This window comes from Mya arenaria, chromosome 2 (assembly GCF_026914265.1).
Source record: "Mya arenaria isolate MELC-2E11 chromosome 2, ASM2691426v1".
NCBI lineage: Eukaryota > Metazoa > Mollusca > Bivalvia > Myida > Myidae > Mya > Mya arenaria.
In genome coordinates, this window is record NC_069123.1 from 26884728 (window position 1) to 26908101 (window position 23374).

A 23374-nucleotide genomic window follows, 5' to 3' on the forward strand; every position below is an offset into this window, starting at 1 on the left:
GCGTTTAGTGTTACTCGCTTTTTATTTTTGATGCATAATATTGATACAGTTATACATGTTTACTTTTTAACATCAAATTACTCTTTAATATCGCTTAGTGGTCAACATAATATTTTGTCTACCGAAAAGGCAGTATAATTAAAATTTACAAATATATTTATTTCAGTATATCATCAGTCAGCCGTTATGGACTTTAATCAGGTGAATTAGTAGATATAAACAGTGGCTGGTTCACTAAGTGGTATAGTTTGAATACTAGTATGTAGATCACTTAAGAAAATGAGGGTTGTTAATGTGAACTTACACACAATAAATGGTTATGCGACAGCGTCCAAACAAACAAGCTTTAACTATTACTTAGTTTTATTTGTATATAAAGGTTCTGTTATTCTTGTTGTAAGTGGAGTTAATTTTTCAAATATTTAACGTCGGATATAGGCATACCTCACATGCATGTATCATTCCTTGAATTTGAATTAAACTTGAAACTCTAAATGTACTCTGAAGCTTCAACAGTTATGATTTGAATTAAGCATGTCTTGGTATAAAACTAACTATATTTATTACAGTAAGTAAATGTGTTGCGTATGACACGAAGGTATGAATAAGAACAATTAATGAATATTGTTATACCATTATATGAAGGGATCGATCAGTCGTCCGAGTAACCTATACTGAATAATACTGAGTTACTGAATATTACTGAAACTAATATTTCGATCGGAAAGAGTCAAGTACTCGAGTATCGAATCGAATACCCATTATCACTCTCAAAAATAACATTTTATCATGAGTATTATAAACCTATTTCGTGACTATGTATTAAACCAACGGTCAACCACGGCGCTAATACACGAAACACATTGAGAGAACGCAACGTTTTAGGATTTCCTCTTTATATGCACTAGCGGATTTGAATAAAGTAAACTAGGACGATTTGGTGCCCCCCCCCCCCCCCCAGCCATCCTAGTTTACTTTTTATTTCAATATAAACAAGAAAAGTAATTAAAAACGCCCAAAATACACCATCACGGACTAAAAATTGTTATAAAGGACCCCCTTGCCAACACTTTTAACCAAATAAATTTCGTTTCTGTGGGAGGGACGCAAGGCAAAAGGATATGCCCCATAAATAACGCACCCTCTAATGTCGAATCCTTGAACCACCCCTGATATTGAACACGTAGTGGCCTTTTTATTATAAATGTAATTTTAATCAACTAAACTATCGCTGCTAGATTTCACAGGCGTCTGGCGCATTGTTTGTGTCTAAAATGCCAATATCATTTTAGGTACATCCAAGTTAATATAATGAGATAAACAACACATCCGAAGATATTTAATGCCGTTGATATACAAGAAAGAAACGTGTTTAATGCCCTTGATATACCAAAAATATATCAAAGGCATCAAATATCTTCAGATGTGTTGCTGATCTAATTATTAATATGTACCCGAAATGATATTAATCAACATTTTATACACAATGAGCTAGACGCCTGTCCTATATTACGTAGGGGGGGGGGGGAGAACCTTATCTGGTCCATAGTTATCGCGGTAGTAAGAGTAGTTTACCTTTGACCGTTTGAAGATTTTGTAACATTACCCACTCATAATCTTAGTTAAAAATACGCTCTTTTTATTAGTTTTATTTAGTTATTTTAAAAATCAGTTCGTTATGTATAATAATCTATATGTACCAGTCACGTTACAAACAACAGTACGAATAAAAGCCAGCTTTTTATATACTAATAGAAGAATTCGTGGGATCCCATAATGAATATCACTAAAAATAGAAATAGGAAAATAATTAGATAAAAAATGGCTGACAATAAACAGAAAGTTACTGTAACTGCTGATGTTTCAGAAAGATATGTAGCTGCTATGGTGCTAAGTGCCGCTGGGGACGCTCTTGGATACAAAAACGGCGAATGGGAATTTTGTGGAGATGCTATGAAAATCCACAAAGAACTCGAAGAATTAGGTGGTGTTAAAAATATAAAAGTTAAACCTAAGGAATGGATTGTTAGCGATGACACCGTAATGCATATGGCAACAGCTCGGGCTCTGCTGACAGTGTACCGTGATAAAGGTAATATTATTCAGGCACTTGCTGGGGAATACAAAAACTGTATGTCGGACATGGAAAATAGAGCTGCTGGCTTAACCTGTCAGGCGTCTTGTTTCAAACTCGACCCATCATCGCCCGAGGGATGTCATATCCCCTTTAACCCGAAGGGAGGGGGATGTGGTGCAGCGATGCGGGCAATGTGTATCGGGCTTTGATATTCAGACCCCGAATCTCTTGATCAGCTGATTGAAGTCAGTATAATATCAGGACGACTGAGTCATCATCATCCGACAGGTTACCTCGGTGCACTTGCCTCTGCGTTGTTTACTTCTTATGCCATTCAAGGCCTCCCCCCTAAATGTTGGGGGTCAGAACTGATGAAAGCTATTGAAAAAGGCAAAGATTTCATAGAGAAAGATGGTCACTCTGTTAAAGAAAATCTTGGCGCCTGGGGTTACTTTAAGGAACAATGGGACAAGTATCTTGCTTTAAGGAATATTGTAGATGGAGACAGCGAACCTCAATTTCCTTCTGTGTTTGGAGTTAAAGAAAGAGACGAGTTTTACAGTTCAATCAGTTTTAACGGATGTGGCGGCAGTAGCGGTCACGATGCTCCGATGATCGCGTACGACGCAATTCTTGGTTGTAACGCTGATTGGAAAGAACTCTGCGACAGAGCCATGTTTCACGGCGGGGATAGTGATAGCTCCGGTGTCATTGCTGGATGTCTGTATGGTGCCATGTACGGATTTGCTGGTGTGCCTAAGAAAAACTATAGAGATTTGGAGTATTATAAAGAGATCGATAATTTGGGAAAATCTCTTTTTAAAATGAGATCAGGGGAACCAGTTGTGATCGAGAGCACAAAATGGTTTCAAAGATATTGCAGTATTTTGTAGTTACAGATAGGAGTTTATGCTGGTGACGGAATTTAAGAAATATTACAAAGACAATGGAAACTCGGAGACTTATGTTCAAATTTAGATGTTGTTTTGCTATTTCTGCCAATTAAAGTTATCCATTATACTCACTTTGTGTAACCGATCTTATCCATTGTATTACAGGACAAATATAATGACTAACGCAGTTGTATTTAAGAAGTCGACGACGAGTTTCAGAAGTTTTTTATTGTAATTATTTTACGTAAGGCGTTATAATGATCATCATAATAACTATCGCTATCCAAAAAAAACAACAAATTCTATATGTAGTACTGATAAAAATGCACTGAGTAAGCTAGCTTTGTTTGCAAAAATAATACTGTTCAATGTAAATTGATTCATCTTCCTTATACATCTTGTAAAATTAAGATTCCTTGTGTTGTATATATTATATATTAGGTTGTTTTGCTGTTAATCCGGATTGTCTTACTATTTTAGTTTTGTTGCTGTTTCATGTTTTGATATACATGTACGTTTGTTATCTCTTATGCCCATGCGGGCCACGAGTATAAATAAAACTTGAAACTGTGTATTGTTTAGATTGAATTAAGGAACAGTAGAAACCCGTTATGTCGAGGTCGTCGGGACATCGACATAACTTTCGATATATCCGAAAATGGCTTAGAAACACTGATACGAGAAAGACAGCATCAAAGTTCTGCTTTGAAACAAATTTTGTTGATTTTATATCTAAATAGTTTTATACCTAAATTTAGTTTTAAAATTATTTAGTAATCGCTGCAAGGTATCTCAAAAATTAGATCGACGACCCCACGTTTGTTTTAGTGTGATATATATTGAAGCTGCACTCTCACAGATTGAACGTTTTGACATCTGTTTTATTTTTTGTCTTGGAACGAGCCATTTTTTGCGAAAATCCATGGAAACCAGTTATATAAGAATACTGACAAAAATTAGACGCAGATTTATATATTTAAGTTAAAATGTTTAAGTTTTTAAGAGTGCATCTTTAAGTAGCACAAGCGATATATCTGTTTCAAAACGGTTTTCAATAAATTGACTCTTGATTGTGTATGGAATGTTTTAGTAATTGAGTCATCGGTGTACGGAAACGTTTGGTCAGTTCCCAATCACATGTTATGCTATAAAATCATCTTTGTTCGCTGGCATCTTGACCAAATTTTCATGCGCTTTTATAATGTGTAAAAACATATACGATTTTAACGTTTGAGGTTACATTTGCATATGTTAAAATGAGTTGATATTAAGATTTGACTTATGTACTTTTTGTGGTTTTGGGCTATCTTTTTATGACGGTACCTTGGAACTGACTTAATCAATGGCAATATAAAAGATGAAACTTATTCTATGGTTTAATTGCCATGTATCAATTAAATATTAAAAAAACGCATATCATGCTATATTATATGTTATAGTTCTTTTTATGGTGTAGCAAAATTTAGATATCGTCCTAATCATTCAAGTAGTTATTTATTGCTTTAGTTAAGTATAAGTATACTAGCAGTATTGAGTCACTTCGCAGGCAAAATCATAAAAAAATAAAAGCACTTAAAGAACTGAAAGGTTGTACGGACATAGGAGACATCGAATAAACGATCGTAAAAGATCGCTTTTTCGAATCGAAATAACGTGTATAGTTGTATTTATCGCTTGAAACATTGTGAATTTGATTTCAATTTAATCTCTGACACTGACATATTGTACTAAAATCTTAATCTTCGTTTTCGTACGAGCGTAGATGGGATGACACCATACTCGTTTGTATCATGTGTGTTTTGATATGTATATAGAGGAATATAAACAACTGTTTACAATGCAACACATTCTGTTATGCATTTCAACCAACGCCTTTTTATGCATACTTATTAATTGCTGCTGGTATGCATGTAACGTATACCTGAACAACAATATCAAAACAAAATGTAACTATTGATTGGCGTAATATTCTTGAGACGTTATTTGTGTGTACAATGCCAAGACGTTTACACACGGAATAAGGTAGCGAAGCTTTTCCTTTTGTTGTTCTAGGATATCAATTCACATCCATTACAAATAAGAACAACTACATTCTATGCATCTTGCAACACTAAGGTGTCATCTAACGAACTTTGTTTAAACGCTATAATTTGCGCAGTGTCCTCACACTGTAGCACATATTTATAACCAAACTAATCTTATTTTTTTCAATAAATGCCATTTGATTACAACATGTTGAATATTGCTTTCGTCTAGTACAGTCATTTATCTGATCAATAAGTGTACATTCACTAAATTAACAGAGTAACAATTGTTGGACATTCCAAAGATTTATTTCGTATGACTGAGTTGGTATAAATCTCGTCCTAATTTCACTAGTTCCCCTTTGTACTCTAGCTGCGCGTAGTTGTTTTCTGGGACCTCTCGGTAACCATACAAGGCGCCATACAGGCATCCCGCAATGACACCAGTGCTATCACTATCCCCGCCATGGAACATAGCCCGATCACATAACTCTTTCCATTCTCCGTTGCATCCAAGAATGGCGTCGTAGGCAATCATCGGGGCATCGTGACCACTACTTCCTCCAAGCCCATCATAACTCATGTACTCGTAGAACGCATCCCGTTTTGAGCAATCATAATTGAGCGGAAACATGGCGTCGGTGTTGCCATCCATGATCTGTCGTGCTCCAAGATACTCTTTCCAGCGACTCTCAAAGTAGTCCCATGCGCCAACATTTTCATTAACACTCTGATTCCTGGAATTTATGAATTCTCTAGCCCGAGGAAGAACGGACAGGAGACCTGCTCCCCATTCACGTGCCGGTTTTGACTGAATAGCGTACGCAGTGAACACAGCAGAAGCAAGGGATCCTAGGTACCCGGTCGGATGATGATGCGTTATTATACCAGCTTCTACGCTGGCTTTGACAAGATCACCCAGTTGCTCTGGTTTCGGGTAGCGAAGCCCAATACACATTGCTCTCATTGCCGCTCCACATGCTCCGCCTCTTGGGTTGAATGGCACCCCGCACCCATTTGGATCCCATGGATCAAGCTGTCGGCATGCAGACAAACACGTTTCCCCGGGACTTCTATCTCCCATTTCGACCATTTCTGCACTACAGTTTTTGTACTCGATTGCAAGATTTCTCAGAAATTTAGCGTTTGATAAGTCCCGTGAACTCGCGTCAATAAGTACCTTTGCTGTTGCGATATGAAACAACGTATCATCACTAACGATCCATTCCGGCGGTTTGACGATTATCTGATCAAGCCCACCCAATGCCTCCACCATTGACTGAATCTCGGTCCCAGACTGGCACGTTTCAAACTCGCCTTTTTTGTAACCTATAGCATCCCCAACACCGCTAAGGACCATAGCAGCTTCGTATCGAATGCATAGTTCCACTCGCCTTCCAGGAACGTCCGCAGTTATCTTTTTCGTATCACTGTCCTCAAGAGTTTTTCCCGGATCAACGTATTCAGCAACTTTTTCCATATCACCGTCCCTAAGAGACTTTCCCGAAACCTCGTCCTCAGTAAACTTTACCGTGTTACTGTCCTCAACAGACTTTCCCGAAACCTCACCCATTGCATGCTTTCCCAAATCACTGACCTCTAGAGCTATTTTTAAATTATCGTCTTCAGCAAATAAACTAAGCTTGTACAATTTGTGTCCAATGGTTTCCAGTTCCTTTTTGTACTCAAGATCAGAGTAATTCCTCTTCGGTACCCCGCTGTATCCGTACATTGCGCCGTAAAGGCAGCCTGCTATTACACCGGTACTATCGCTTTTTCCTCCGTGGAACATAGCACGATTGCATAGTTCTATCCAATTGCCATCACAACCTAGAATGGCGTCGTAAGCGATCATCGGTGCATCATGACCGCTACTTCCTCCAAAATCTTCAAAGCTGATATTCGTATAGAACTGATCTCTCTTCCCTGCATCGAACAACATGGGGAATACTGGTTTACTTTTGCCGTCTGATATATTTCTCATACGCAGGTACTCACACCACCGAGACTCGAAGAAATCCCAGTATTCCAAGTTTTTTTCCACTTCAATGTTTCTCAATCGCATATGTTCTTTCGCCTTCGGTAGTATGGTCATCATTTCTGCACCCCATTCGTACGGTAATTTCCCTTGAATAGCAAATGCGGTGAAAAGAGCGGAAGCGAGGGCACCGAGATAGCCCGTCGGGTGATGGTGAGTAAGTCTGCCGGACTCAATACTGGCTGCAATGAGCTGGTCTAACTGATCTGATTTCCAGTACCTCAAACCGATGCACATTGCTCGCATAGCCGCGCCACAACCGCCAGCACGGGTATTAAAGGGGATACGGCAGCCCAATGCAGACCAAGGGTCCAATTTACGGCACGAGTCTTCGCACATTATTCCCGGTTCTCTTCCGACCATATCAGACATACATCCCTTATACTTTATTGCCAGCTTCTTTATCAGCTCATCCAAAACTACATCGTGCCTATTTTCAATTAAAGCCTGTCCAGTAGCAATATGCATAACTGTATCGTCGCTAACGATCCAATAGGGCTTTTTCACGTTGATTCTAGCAACACCACCCATTTTACGAACTTCATTTAGTATTTTCGTTCCTGAACTGCAGAATTCCCAGTGACCGTTCTTGTAGCCGAGAGCGTCACCAACACCACTTAAAACCATAGCCGCTTCAAAGTTCACACTACTTTTCGGCGCCGGTCCACTATCTACCGAGTTCTCTACAACTTCCATATTTTCACCATTCAGCAATGTTGAACTCTCTTAAGTTGTGTTGATAGAAACAGTCGAAGTTATCCGTTATGTCGGGTTTTCCAATTACATGAATTTCCATGAAAATAGAATATCGCTTGTTTATAGATAGCAGTTATTCTATATGCAACTAGTTTTAGAAAATAGCATTGAATAAGCAGGCCTATAACAACTCTACCAAATCAAAAGTACTTTTGGTTTCCGCGTATTTTGTGTGCATTGACATTGTGAAATATAATGTAAACATGCGCATATTTTCAGAAAATGAACATTAGTAGGTGTAGGAAAACCAAAACGTATACCCTATATAAATCTTTTGTGCGTCGTTTTAATTTTTCAAATCACTACTGGATAACATGTCGTTGTTTCAAGTGCCCGGCAGGTAATCCTTTATGTACAATTTATCTTTGGCGATTCATTTTAGTTAATAACTTATAGTTTCAATTTATATGAATAAACAATAAACAACTACAATTATTGTTTTAGTTTACCAAGTCATTACCGGATAGAATGTCATTTTTCCAAGTAACCCGGCAGAGAAAATACTCATTGCGCAAATGTTTTTATTTTGTTTTCATATACCAGACTTTAAGATTTTAGTATCGTGTTTCTTGTAATCCTTGTAGTAGAATATATATCCTTACGAATGTGATTTAATACTTTTTATTCGAAATATAATATTTCAACTACTGCTACTGCTATCGCTACCAAAACCATTCCCACTACCTCTACTACAGCTCCTTTAACTTTTTTCAGTGCTGTTGTTATTATTATTAATTAATATTATTTGTCATAATTATTATTATTATTATTATTATTATTATTATTATTATTATTATTATTATTATTATTTTATGATCATTTCTATTCATTCAATGTTTGCTTTTTATGACACGAACGATGAATTAATATTTCAGCACAAAGGAGGGAAATAATGTCGAGAAATGTGCCAATGATGTAGACAAGCTCGTGTATGCTGCTAAGGTGGGACAATGGGATGTCGCTTGGCCCATTCTTGGAACACCAGATGCTCCCAAAAAGAGTTACCTCTTAAACGCAATCCCTCAAAATCGTCGATGGGGTGTTTTACATCAGGCCGTGTATTGGAAAGATCCGAGCATTCTTCGAACTTTGCTAAAATTCAAATCGTGCGATTCAGATATGAAAGCAAAGAAATGTGAGTCAGAATGCGGCGCCACTGGGAGAATGAATGCCCTTGAAATCGCAAATAAGTATAAATATACAGCAATGAGTGTTATTTTGAAAAACCATATGATTAACAGCGTTCGAGAACAACATATCCCGACGTTCCAGCCATATGATGGTTACTGCGACAATAAAGGACTCTGTTTGCTATCGGTCACTCTGTCGTCATACAAGATTTAGGCGTTTCATCCGGCAGCCGTGGACCCTAATAAATCGGTTCTATCGATTCTCTCCGATGTATTCAACGACATATGTCGTGGAGCAGGGCGTTGGAAGGCTGTTCAAGAGGTGGTGGCAGACTCCGTTTACGCTGTCTCGGTTGAGAAAGCAGATGATATAAGGAGCTGCATCGACATGGACTCGTATTTTGGCCAAGTCATAAGGTCCTACACCAATGAAAACAACTCGATTTACTCTTACCTGAACATGGCGTTTAGAAGGCAAAGGGAGAACCATTATTGCCCTACCGGCGATGACCTAGCTATGGGTCCATATTGCGTAATGTACCAGATGCTTCTCCTCTTCTGGAAGAACTTAGCGGCTGAACGTCGAATCACATACCGAAAGATGATGCTTAGAAGAGGCGACGTGGATAAATATACACCGGGGACAAGGTTTGTCTGGCAGTCAATAGTTTCATCCGCGGTGCGAGATGAACACACCCACGCATTTCCGACGCAAGGCCCAGTCGGAGATATCGCTATCATATTTACGATTGATAACTCTACGCCGTGTGTTTGGCAACCACGAAACATTGAGGCACATGCAGAGTTTGAAGAGACAGAAAGAACGTACCCTGCAGGAGCAAAGTTCTTGGTCACCAATCGACAAGAGAGAAACGAAGAAGTCCATGTTTCGCTGAAACTGCTCGGGAAATAAAATTGACAACGGAACAGAAATAATCTTTGCTGTGGTGCAACTTTGTTTTGTACGAAAAGTGTTGTCGAACCTGTATTATGAATATTAATTAGCTTGTTGCTTTTTGCAGGTAAGCATGTTAATTGTTGCAATATTGAATCATTATATTATTGAATTGTTAGTCTATGGTTTGTTATTTGTCCGTCTTCATACTGTGTAAATATGTTTAAATATTTTATTGTAATCAATGAAACATAGTAAAAAGTGCCAGTATTAAATGTTTTTAACAAATACCTCGCACAAGCGGCACAAGAAGCCTGAATAAATTTGTCAAAACCAAGAGGAAGTTTTATGATTGAAAAACAAACCTTATAATCTTCAATTTGGAAGTTTATTTTGATAACAAAAGCTTTCTGTTTACAAGACACAGCCGTAACCTTTGTTTTATAGGCGGTAATCACATGGTCACTTGTGAAACCACGCCAAAAATGGCAACGCCCAGTCTTATAGTATGTTTCACTCATTTAGACGAAAAGTCATGATTTACAAAACGCGTTAAAAGATAACACTGCCAATATAGCTGCTATTAAATAACGACTAATAATGCAATGAAACTTAAACAGCGGGAAGTAATTACAGAGCCCCAGTTAAGAGGAACACGGTTAATGGCTAACAGACAATAGAACGTCACAATACATGTGCGTCAGACGTGACGTTAGCATGAACATTGTTACGAAATGTTGCGTGCACCGCCTTAAACAAGAGTTCCCTTGGGGTAAAACTAGTGTATAAGTACTGTCTTGTCGCAACATTTATGAATGAACATCAATATTAAAAGTATAAGCCTAATCGAAGAATGTAATATAAACTGATATTTGAGTAAAATTGTGAGTCACGCCTTAAATCATGAAAAGTATTGTCGCCATTCGACTTGAAGTAGTTATACATGACGTCATTCCATTGTTTAAGGAAAACGACATTATTTCCCGGGCCGACGGTTACAACGGAATAAAATGGCGTGGGGAATCACGTTGAATTGTTTAACACATTTACTGTTCATACTTCGGTATCAAGATATAATGCATAGTTTGCTCGTATATCTAAGTCTCAAAGTACCTGTGATAATATTAGTAGTACTACAGAGCAGTAAATTATGAAAGGTCTGAATCGGCCCAATGCCAACTTCTATTTATATATATAGCCACTATTGAGTTCTACTTTTGTAACGTTTAATCACGAGATTTTATATTGAACACTTTGTTTTGATCGTGAATCTAAAAATAACATATGGAAAATCCGACGTCCAACATGTTGGAAGAATATTTTAGAAAGGGAATATGGAATCTTACGAGAAGTTACCAGATTAGTTTATTCTTTATGGCAGAAATGCTGTCTAATATCGGTGATACTAAAGAAAAGGGATCGGAAAGAAATCTTGCAAACTTACGAGAAGTTACCAGATTAACTTATTCTTAATGGCAGTAATGATGTCTAATAAAGAAATGAAAGTTCTATAATGCGTTATACTGTGTTGTTTTCGTTTTCTGGCACAACATCAATTATCGTTCAGCCTGTTGCTATTACTGCGACAGAAACTATAACCGTGTTTGAAACCTTTGTAATCATGATGTGTTGGGTGATGATTATTATTATTTTATGGAACATAGCTATTTTAACAAGGTTTTGCACAAGTGGATTCAGCAATATATGTTTAAGTGACACTGTTATTCAAAATAAATACATAAACATGTATAACAAACATCAATTTTGACTAATAAACCTTTTACTTCTTACTAAATAATACATTTATGGAAAATATTAATTACTGATAACAAGATTGTAACCATGTATTTAATAGCAAAAAGTGCAAAAAATATTAAATGATTGGTGAATGCTAAAAGATTTACTGTGGTCTACTATAGTCTCATAATGTAGAAATACCGTGTTTATGTCTGTGGAAATCATATTATTACTATTGTTGACTATTTATTTTATATCATTCTCCCTGTATTAGAAAGCGTTTAGTGTTACTCGCTTTTTATTTTTGATGCATAATATTGATACAGTTATAAATGTTTACTTTTTAACATCAAATTACTTTTTAATATCGCTTAGTGGTCAACATAATATTTTGTCTACTGAAAAGGCAGTATAATTAAAATTTGCAAATATATTTATTTCAGTATATCATCAGTCAGCCGTTATTGACTTTAAGAACTAGTAGATATAAACAGTGGCTGGTTCACCTAGTGGGTAGTTTGAATACTTGTATGTAGATCACTAAAGAAATTGAGGGCTGTTAATGTGAACTTACACACAATAAATGGTTATGCGACAGCGTCCAAACAAACAAGCTTTAACTATTACTTAGTTTTATTTGTTATAAAGGTTCTGTTATTCTTGTTTTAACTGGAGTTAATTTTTCAAATATTTAACGTCGGATATAGGCATACCTCACATGCATGTATCATTCCTTGAATTTGAAAAAAACTTGAAACTCTAAATGTACTCTGAAGCTTCAACAGTTATGATTTGAATTAAGCATGTCTTGGTATAAAACTAAATATGTTTATTACAGTAAGTAAATGTGTTGCGCATGACACGAAGGTATGAATAAGAACAATCAATGAATATTGTTATACCATTTTATGAATTAATGGATCGATCAATCGTCCGAATGACTAATACTGTACAATACTGAGTTCATTAGTAACTAATTTTTCGATCGGAAAGAGACAAGTTCGAATCACTTACATATATATCAAAGGCATCAACTATTTTCAGATTTGTTGTTTATCTAATTATATGTACCCGAAATGATATAAATCAACATTTTATACACAATGAGCTAGACGCCTGTGCTATATTTAGTAGGAGGGGGGAGAACCTAAGCTGGTCCATAGTTATCGCGATAGTAAGAGTAGCTTACCTTTGACCGTTTGAAGATTTTGTAACATTACCTACACATAATGTATAATTATCTTGATCTTAGTTAAAAAAAAATACGCTCTCTTTATTTAGTTTTATGTAGGTATTAAAAAATCAGATCGTTATGTATAATAATCTATATGTGCCAGTCTTGTTACAGACAACAGTACGAATAAAAGCCAGCTTTATCTATATAGAAGAATTCGTGGGATCCCATAATGAATATCACTAAAAATAGAAATAGGAAAATAATTAGGTAAATAAAATGGCTGACAATAAAGAGAATGTTACTGTAACTGCGGATGTTTCAGAAAGATATGTAGCTGCTATGGTGTTAAGTGCCGCTGGGGACGCTCTTGGATACAAAAACGGCGAATGGGAATTTTGTGGAGATGCTATGAAAATCCACAAAGAACTCGAAGAATTAGGTGGTGTTAAAAATATAACAGTTAAACCTAAGGAATGGATTGTTAGCGATGACACCGTAATGCATATGGCAACAGCTCGGGCTCTGCTGACAGTGTACCGTGATAAAGGTAATATTATTCAGGCACTTGCTGGGGAATACAAAAACTGTATGTCGGACATGGAAAATAGAGCTGCTGGCTTAACCTGTCAGGCGTCTTGTTTCAAACTCGACCCATCATCGCCCGAGGGATGTCATATCCCCTTTAACCCGAAGGGAGGGGGATGTGGTGCAGCGATGCGGGCAATGTGTATCGGGCTTCGATATTCAGACCCCGAATCTCTTGATCAGCTGATTAAAGTCAGTATAATATCAGGACGACTGAGTCATCATCATCCGACAGGTTACCTCGGTGCACTTGCCTCTGCGTTGTTTACTTCGTACGCCATTCAAGGTCTCCCCCCTAAAACTTGGGGGTCAGAACTGATGAAAGCTATTGAAAAAGGCAAAGATTTCATAGAGGAAGATGGTCACTCTGTTGAAGAAAATCTTGGCGCCTGGGGTTACTTCAAAGAACAATGGGACAAGTACCTTACTTTAAGGAATATTGTAGACGGAAACAGCGAACCTCAATTTCCTCCAGTGTTTGGAGTTGAGGAAAGAGACGAGTTTTATAGTTCAATCAGTTTTAACGGATATGGCGGTAGCAGTGGTCACGATGCTCCGATGATAGCGTACGACGCAATTCTTGGTTGTAACGCTGATTGGAAAGAACTCTGCGACAGAGCGATGTTTCACGGCGGGGATAGTGATAGCTCCGGTGTCATTGCTGGATGTCTGTACGGTGCCATGTACGGATTTGCTGGTGTGCCTAAGAAAAACTATAGAGATGTGGAGTACTTTAAAAAGATCGAGAATTTGGGAAAATCTCTTTTTAAAATGAGATCAGGGGAACAAGTTGTGATCGAGAGCACACATCGGTTTCAAAAACGTTGCAGTATTTTGTAGTTACAGATAGGAGTTCATGCTAGGGACGGAATTTAAGGAAATATAACAAAGACAAATTGAAACTCGGAGACTTATGTTCTAATTTAGATGTTGTTTTGCTATTTCTGCCAAGTTATCCATTAAACTCACTTTGTGTAACCGAACTTATCCATTGTATTACTGGACAAACATAATGACTAACGCAGTTGTATTTAAGAAATAGACGACGAGTTTCATAAGCTTTTTATTGAAATCATTTTACGTAAGGCGTTATAATGATCATCATAATAACTATCTCTATCCAAAAAAAAAAACGAATTCTATATGTAGTACTGATAAGATTGCACTGAGTAAGCTAGCTTTGTTTGCAAAAATAATACTGTTGAATGTAAATTGATTCATCTTCCTTATACATAATATAGTAAAACTAAGATTCCTTGTGTTGTATGTATATATTAGGTTGTTTTGCTGTGAATCGGTTGTCTTACTATTTTAGTTTTGTTGCTGTTTCATGTTTTGATATACATGTACATTTGTTATCTCTTAAGCCCGTGCGAGCAACGAGTATAAATAAAACTTGAAACTGTAGATTGTTTAGATTGAATTAAGGAACCCGTTATGTCGAGGTCGTCGGGACATCGACATAACTTTCGATATATCCGAAAAGGGCTCAAAAACACTGATACGAGAAAGACAGCATCAAAGTTCTGCTTTGAAACAAATTTTGTTGATTTTATATCTAAATAGTTTTATACCTAAATTTAGTTTTAAAATTATTTAGTAATCGTTGCAAGATGGTATCTTTAAAATTAGATCGACAACCCCACGTTTGTTTTAGTGTAATATATATTAAGTAGCAAAAGCGATATATCTGTTTCAAAACGGGTTTCAATAAATTTACTCTTGATTGTGTATGGAATTTTAACGTGCGACGCCAAACAAACACCAACAGATCCCTTCAGAGCAAAGCATGCTCGACCTTGAAGGGGTCCACTTGTCTTTATATACAGTAAATTCTCTATTCACACAGAGCCCGGGCTTTGCTAATTTACTATGCACGTACTTTCGTCTATGTTATACCACGAACGCACATCCGCCGCCTACAGCAGACCGTTACACTAATACGCAGCCTACAGCGGACTGTTATATTACTCCTACAGCGGACTGTTATATTATTTTGTTTTAGTAATTGAGTAATCGGTGTACGGAAACGTTTGGTCAGTTCCCAATCACATGTTTTGCTATAAAATCATTTTATTTCGCTGGCATCTTGACCAAGTTTTCATGCGCTTTTATAATGTGTAAAAACATATACGATTTTAACGTTTGAGGTTACATTCGTATGTGTTAAATTGAGTTGATATTAAGATGTGACTTATGTATTTTTGTGATTTGTGGGCTAGCTATTTATGACGGTAGGTCGACGACACTCCCTTTAACTGACTTAATCAATGGCAATTAAAAGATGAGACTTATTTTATGGTTTAATTGCCACGTATCAATTAAATATTAAAACACGCATATCATGCTATATTATATGTTATAGTTCGTTTTATGGTGTAGCCAAATTTAGATATCGTCCTAATCATTCAAATCATTCAAGTAGTTATTTATTGCTTTAGTTAAGTATAAGTATACTAGCAGTATTGAGTCACTTCGCAGGCAAAATCATAAAAAAGATTAAAAGCACTGAACTGAAAGGTTGTACATATATAGTTTATTGTAATCTAAGGCCTCCGGCCCATAATACAGTTATTCATACATATATTTTTAACAACATAGATATAATACAATAATGAACAAGACATATTTTAAAGCAATGATATATCAATAATATTCTTGAAAACTGTTTTAAACAATGTTTAAAAATGCAAAGAATCAACATGCTTGCACATCAATATTGCATTCATAAGCTTCTGGTATAAGAATAAGATGCATATATAATAATAAGGCACAGGTGAATAGCACTATATAACGAGTTATCATTACGTTTAAGAAATATTTCTCTTGTTATAAAAGCGTTGTGAATATATTTTGAAATCAGTACAGTAATGTTGTAGAAAGCTGATTGCGTTGGAATAGACAAAATCCAGTTAGATTGGAAATATTCATTTCTCAAGTTTGCATACAACGGACAAATCATGAACATGTGGAATTCGTCTTCAATGACATATATATGTTCGGACAAACAATATGGGCAAAATCTAAATTCTCGCTCAATATTCAGGTGTCGGCCCTTTTCAATCATCAGGGGGTGACTTGAGCACCTAAAGTTCGACAAGTGTCTTTTCAATATATATGATAGATCACATGATAAATATCGTTCAGGATCAAGAGCAGTTTTGAAATGTTTATAATGGATGGACTGCCTTAGGTGAAGCCTCTATATATGAATACAGTTGTTGTACAGCACAATCTTTGAGTCTTTCAATAAATAGCCTTAAGAAATGTTCTTGGTTTCCAATCTCTTGTGAAATCCACGCATAACCAAAGCCGTTCTCAAATAATAAATTCTTCACACTTGTTGCCCATGTTGTACGACCTGATTCATCCAGTGATTTGAGCATAAGATAACTCTGTCGTGGATAACGGTTTTCTGGCATGTGTATCAATTTTAACCAGTACTTAATGCAACGTGTTGTATATTGGATGGACATAGGGTTTCTTCCACACTCACTTAATGCAAAAAAGTTGGCAACCGACTGGTTCAAACCACAAATCCGTTTACAGAAGTCAATATGGACTTTCTCCGTACATTCAGAATAACGGTATCGCCATATATTGGCGCAGTAACACAAAATAGGTTGTACAATTGAGTCAAACAATTTAAAAGCGTCTTTCGGGTGTAAATAACCAAAATGTTTTTGATATCTTAATATGTTTGTTATGGCTTTTGTCGCCTGTTTCGGAAGTGTTTCCCTAGTTAGTATCCAGGAGAGCTTTGGAGTGAAAAACGCTCCTAAGTATTTATACTGGGATACAACTTCCAATTGAGTACCACGACAGTACCATTTTTCATAGTGTCTTAGAATACCACCGTTTCGGAAAACCATTACTTTCGATTTCTCAGTATTAAGTTCCATACCAGTATCTGCACAGAATGATTCAATAAGGGTAATTTGTCTTTGTAAGTTTATAGCTGTGTCTGCGAAACTCGATACATCGTCGGCAAACATTAGAGCGTATAAATTACCTATTTTGTCGGTTACAAATATCCCATTCGTAGAATTAGCCGTAAGATAGTGAACTAAGTCATTCATAAACAATGAGAATATTACTGGAGATGACACACAGCCCTGCTTTGTCCCAATGGAGCACCGGAAGTAGTCCATAAATCGCCTGTTGCTGTGGATCGGATATCATCGGTAGGTATACGAGCCTGGACGTTGGAACCTGGTATTTTCACGCATGATTTTAATTGTTCGTACATAGATTGTAATATCACTAGAAATTTACCACGGACTCCATTTCTGTACAGACATTGCCATAGTTTTTTATGTTGACAGCTATCAAACGCCTTTTTAAAGTCCACGTAAAAGACGTAAAATCTCCCTCGTTGGCGTGAGATATGTTTTTGAATCAATGATTGTAACGTAAATATATTGTCTATTGTAGAGTATTTACTTCTAAACCCTGCCTGGGCCTCATCTATGATCCCATTTTCTTCACACCATTTAGTAAGACGCTTTGTCATTATATTAACAAATATTTTGCTTATACTATTTGTAAGCGAAATTGCTCTATAATTATTGGTATCCTTTAATGGGCCCTTTTTGTGAATAGGAGTGATAACATTTTCACTCCATCCCGATGGAAAGTTACCCGTGTTAAATATGTTTTTAAATAGATCAGTCATATACGGGGTAATCAATTGGGAGGTACTTTTAAACATTTCCATACAAATGCCATCAGTTCCGGGTGAACAGTTCCCTCGTAAGTGTGCTATACTTTCCCGTACTTCACTTTCTGTTATTACTTCATTCAATATGTCACCGTTTACAGGTCGTGTAATATCATCAAAAACTGATCGATTATCCCAATTATCGTAATTATTGGGGTCGCAAAATAACTGTTTGAAGTATTCGAACCATTCACTGTCCGATATACAATTGATACTCGGATGTTTATTGTCTTTTATGCTTTTCAATGTACTCCAAAAGAGCTTTGGGTCATTTCTACAACTAATGAGATCGTTTGCAGTTCATATTGTTTTGATCTACATACAGCTTTAAAAGCACTTTTTGCTATTATAAATTGCTCAAAATCCGCTTGGTTATTTGTAATACGAAACTTTCGCAGCTTGCTATATTTATCATATTTCAACTGTGAACAATCAACGTCCCACCATTCAGGTTGTTCATTTATTTTTGTACGATAACCTTTGCATCGTTGCCTTTTCATAAGTGCCCCAGCTTCTTCATATACATGTATAAAAGCAATTAGACTTTGATTTATGTTTAATAGTGGTGAAGTGCGTTCGAAAACACGAAATAAGTCACCGAAAGTATTCACAAAGTCACTTCTCATCGTCTCCTTCCATTTGTAATAGTACGCAGGATTTAATTTCTTGTCTCTATGTTTTACTTTTTGAGTGTCATTAAGGGGCCACTTTATGGTACACATTAATGGAAAATGGTCTGAGAACAATTCGCAGCCAGCTGTAAAGTTAGAAACGTTAGCGAACAGTGACGTCGATGCAAGTATATAGTCTACAACGCTTCGCCCATTGTTCGCGGTACATGTGAATTCTCCGTTATTATCGTGAAACAGACGTCCGTTCATTGTATGAATGTCATGTGTGCAGCACAAATCTATCAGCGATGTCCCAAATGTATTCACTATTGTGTCTTTATTACATTTAGGAACAGCAAAGTTATCAGACGGATAATCACTGTCTCCGAATACGAAGTCTAAGTCATCGTTTGGAATAAAATCTTGCAACAATCCGATACGCGCATTTAGATCTCCAGCGACTATAAGATCAGCCGACGGAAAGTCAGATACAATCGCAGTTATTTTTTTGGTTAAGAATAGATATACCGTTCGTATTAGTTTCTTCATAAATTGTCGACCGCTCGGATGACACATATGTGAATAACATAATAATGTCATTTTGCAGATAGTTCAGTTGTTTTGCCAATACCAAGACTATACAATCGTCTAAATCATCGTAAATTCGTTTAACATGGTCATTTAACCAACCTTTCATGAAAACAGCTACTCCACCAGAACCTCGTTTGTTTGAGCATATACGAGATTTGGAAAACAAAGTATAACCTGACAGATATAAACTAAAATCATCATTTTTAGTTTCCCATGTTTCATAGAGACTAATGATGTCATACTGAGCACAAAAGTCAGAAAATAAAAAGTCACTTTCAAACTTTCTCAGTCCCTGAATATTAAGTGAACAGATCTTAAGTTCGGTAAAATTGCTATTTACAAAACTGTATTCTGGACCTTGGCCGCAGCCCTATTTTTCAACTAGAACTGGCCTTTTTTCAACATCATCGTAACAGTAGGCACTTCCATTTACCATAAGTCTGTCATGTTTGAAATGAGCCTTTTTCCCCTCGTCGATACATTGTTTGAGAAATGGATATAGACCGGTGCGAACTTTAACTACTGCTTCCGGCAAATCTTCTACAACCCTACCATCTACGTTACCGATTTTCGTTTCGTTCGAAATTCGCGCAGTACACGTTCCCGATCAAGATAATTAGCAAATTTAACCAGTATTGGGCGATCGCCTCTGCCTGGTAGTCTGTACATACTTTCATATATCATTTGATCACCGTCGATACCAAGTGTATTTGTTATATAATGTTTCACTTTAGTTCCAATTTCTATCGCTGTTTCATTATCAGTTTGGTGTAGGCCATGAAATTTAAGGTTATTTCTGCGAATATATGTTTCCAATTTGTCATTTCTACAATTACTTTTAGATAATTCATCTCTTACGGACGTAAGTTCCCGTGTAAGCGAATTTACAGTACTTGACAAATTGGCATTTTCTTGTTTAATTTCCGCGTTTTCAGTTTTGATTTCATTTACCGATTTTTCTAGCCCGTCGAACCGTTTGTTCATCTGTCGAAGTTCGGATCGGATGTCTAGAAGAACCGACGTCATGTCGGTTTATCCAATGCTAATAGCCGGTCTGTGGTCCGTACCTGTAGCCGAGGTGGCGCACTCCTCCTCCGACGCCTCCCGCTGAGGCCAAGGATTCAACCAGGAGGAGATGGACGCCTGTCCATGGGAAGTCTGCGTCAGCTCGGCGAGATTGTCTTGTGACAATGCGAGTTGACCACTCTCGGAGTCACTGACATTTGGGGTGTTGTTGGATGATGCTACTGATGAGAGGCGGCCACCGCGTCCACCAGTACGCTGCCGTGCATTTCGGAGTTCTGGGCCGGGGCCGGGGTTCATTTCAATGCACTGGGCAGAAAGCAACAGGAAAGTACTATTCGTATGCATAACGACACATGTCCATGTGATACTTTAATCACTCAACGGTATTTCTGTTTTTGATTGGTTGTGAATAGTGTTTCAATTGTTGCTCGCCACTGTGAAAAGTCGTTTCCCATGATGTACCGCTATGTCCAACGATGTAGCGGTTCTTTGAATAGCGGTATGTTCATGCGTGACGAAAAGGTCTTTGAAGGGATATTGGCAAGGTGATCAATTAACGATGAGCACTTAACGGTATTTTTACAAATACAATAGGTGTAATAGTTCTGGTATGCTAGATATGCTATGTGTCCTTGTTTATCAACTCCGCGCTTGATTAATTTGGTTTTTTCGCCCAGACAAAGGAAATTCTGTCAAATGCAATAAGAACACATTTCCTGCCCGTATGTAACAAACATTCATCGAAAAGTAAGGAACAAGCCACTCGCTCACCGTTTGTTAAATACTAAGTCCTATATTTATCCAACAAACTCTATATATCACAATTTTCAGTCCCACAAAAAATTCTAACTTTTCTTCATATCGGAAGCGGAAGTACGGACATAGGAGACATCGAATAAACGATCGTAAAAGAATCGAAATAACGTGTATAGTTGTATTTATCGCTTGAAACATGGTGAATTTGATTTCAATTTAATCTCTGACACTGACATATTGTACTAAAATCTTAATCTTTCGTTTTCGTACGAGCGTAGATAGGATGACACCATACTCGTTTGTATCATGGGTGTTTTGATATGTATATAGATGAATATAAACAAATGTTTACAATGCAACAAATTCTGTTATGCATTTCAACCAACGCCTTTTTATGCATACTTATTAATTGCTGCTGGTATGCATGTAACGTATACCTGAACAACAATATCAAAACAAAATGTAACTATTGATTGGTGTAATATTCTTGAGACATTATTTGTGTGTACATTGCCAAGACGTTTACACACTGAATAAGGTAGCGAAGCTTTTCCTTTTGTTGTTCTAGGATATCAATTCACTTCCATTACAAATAAGAACATCTACATTCATTCTATGCATCATGCAACACTAAGGTGTCATCTAACGAATTTTGTTTAAACGCTATAATTTGCGCGGTGTCCTCACACTGTAGCACATACTTATAACCAAACTGATCTTATTTTTTTTTCAATAAATGCCATTTGATTACAACATGTTGAATATTGCTTTCGTCTAGTTCAGTCATTTATCTGATTAAGTGTACATACACTAAATTAACAGAGTAACAATTGTTGGACATTCCAAAGATTTATTCCGTATGACTGAGTTGGTATAAATCTCGTCCTAATTTCACCAGTTCCCCTTTGTACTCTAGCTGCGCGTAGTTGTTTTCTGGGACCTCTCGGTAACCATACAAGGCGCCATACAGGCATCCCGCAATGACACCAGTGCTATCACTATCCCCGCCGTGGAACATAGCCCGATCACATAACTCTTTCCATTCTCCGTTGCATCCAAGAATGGCGTCGTAGGCAATCATCGGAGCATCGTGACCACTGCTTCCTCCAAGCCCATCATAACTCATGTACTCGTAGAACGCATCCCGTTTTGAGAAATCATAATTGAGCGGAAACATGGCGTCGGTGTTGCCATCCATGATCTGTCGTGCTCCAAGATACTCTTTCCAGCGACTCTCAAAGTAGTCCCATGCTCCAACATTTTCATTTACACTCTGATTCCGGGAACTTATAAATTCTCTAGCCCGAGGAAGAACGGACAGGAGACCTGCTCCCCATTCACGTGCAGGTTTTGACTGAATAGCGAACGCAGTGAACACAGCAGAAGCAAGGGATCCCAGGTACCCAGTCGGATGATGATGCGTTATTATACCAGCTTCTACGCTAGCTTTAACAAGATCACCCAGTTGCTCTGGTTTCGGGTAGCGAAGCCCAATACACATTGCTCTCATTGCCGCTCCACATGCTCCGCCTCTTTGGTTGAATGGCACCCCGCACCCATTGGGATCCCATGGATCAAGCAGTCGGCATGCAGACAAACACGTTTCCCCGGGACTTCTATCTCCCATTTCGACCATTTCTGCAATACAGTTTTTGTACTCGATTGCAAGATTTCTCAGAAATTTAGCGTTTGATAAGTCCCGTGAACTCGCGTCAATAAGTACCTTTGCTGTTGCCATATGAAACAACGTATCATCACTAACGATCCATTCCGGCGGTTTTACGATAATCTGATCCAGTCCACCCAATGATTCTACCATTGCCTTAATCTCTGTCCCAGACTGGCACGTTTCAAACTCGCCATTTTTATAACCAAGGGCATCTCCGACACCACTAAGGACCATAGCAGCTTCATATCGAATGTTTATTTCCACACGCCGTCCGGGAACATCCATATTTATGCGAGGTTTTGGCTCATGTAAGTTCAATGTAAGGGAAAATACCATGTAATACCGATAATGGACTGTCGCGTCCTAGTTTATTTAGATTAAAGCTATAAATAGCGTTCACAATGTCAGAAAACAGAAGGACAGAAACGAAAATAACGCTACCTTTTGGGAAGTACGATGGAATACCGACACTGCAGTTGCATGTTCTAATTCCTAGATTTAATCTATATATAGCGTTCGCAATTTTTAAAAAATAGGACGATAACATAATTTCGAATGCCATTGTCTTTCATATTATATTGGGCTCTCATGTACGTTTTTTAAGTAAGCAAGGAGGTCTGAAAATACATGTTGTAATGAACGAGAGTAGATGGTTCACACCTTCAATACATAATATCAATGATAAAAAT

The 23374-nt window shown here is 37.3% G+C and overlaps 3 protein-coding genes and 1 pseudogene across 3 annotated transcripts; 2 read left to right on the forward strand and 2 right to left on the reverse strand.

Moving 5' to 3' along the window:
* The first annotated feature begins 1760 nt into the window (after positions 1-1760).
* On the forward strand, positions 1761-14719 carry LOC128214053 (uncharacterized; annotated as a pseudogene).
* On the reverse strand, positions 4481-7833 carry LOC128209316 (uncharacterized). Its single transcript, XM_052913304.1, has one exon. It carries the CDS (start codon positions 7726-7728, stop codon positions 5302-5304), a length of 2427 nt encoding a protein of 808 aa, XP_052769264.1. The 5' UTR covers positions 7729-7833; the 3' UTR covers positions 4481-5301.
* LOC128209325 (uncharacterized) lies at positions 8001-9991 on the forward strand. The gene is made up of 2 exons (XM_052913316.1): positions 8001-8128; positions 8664-9991. The coding sequence occupies exons 1-2, from the start codon at positions 8103-8105 to the stop codon at positions 9130-9132; spliced, it is 495 nt and encodes a 164-aa protein (XP_052769276.1). The 5' UTR covers positions 8001-8102; the 3' UTR covers positions 9133-9991.
* A 6592-nt stretch (positions 14720-21311) lies between the features above and the next one.
* LOC128203423 (ADP-ribosylhydrolase ARH1-like) lies at positions 21312-23275 on the reverse strand. The gene has a single exon (XM_052904835.1). It carries the CDS (start codon positions 23019-23021, stop codon positions 21867-21869), a length of 1155 nt encoding a protein of 384 aa, XP_052760795.1. The 5' UTR covers positions 23022-23275; the 3' UTR covers positions 21312-21866.
* Positions 23276-23374: the final 99 nt, after the last annotated feature.

Bases quoted from the DNA above. Each gene is read 5' to 3' on its own strand.
- LOC128209316 (XM_052913304.1), bottom strand. From the start codon at position 7,728: ATGGAAGTTGTAGAGAACTCGGTAGATAGTGGACCGGCGCCGAAAAGT.
- LOC128203423 (XM_052904835.1), bottom strand. From the start codon at position 23,021: ATGGTATTTTCCCTTACATTGAACTTACATGAGCCAAAACCTCGCATA.
- LOC128209325 (XM_052913316.1), top strand. From the start codon at position 8,103: ATGTCGTTGTTTCAAGTGCCCGGCAG. The intron at 8,129-8,663 runs GTAATCCTTTAT...TTAATATTTCAG, and splicing joins TTGTTTCAAGTGCCCGGCAG to CACAAAGGAGGGAAATAATG.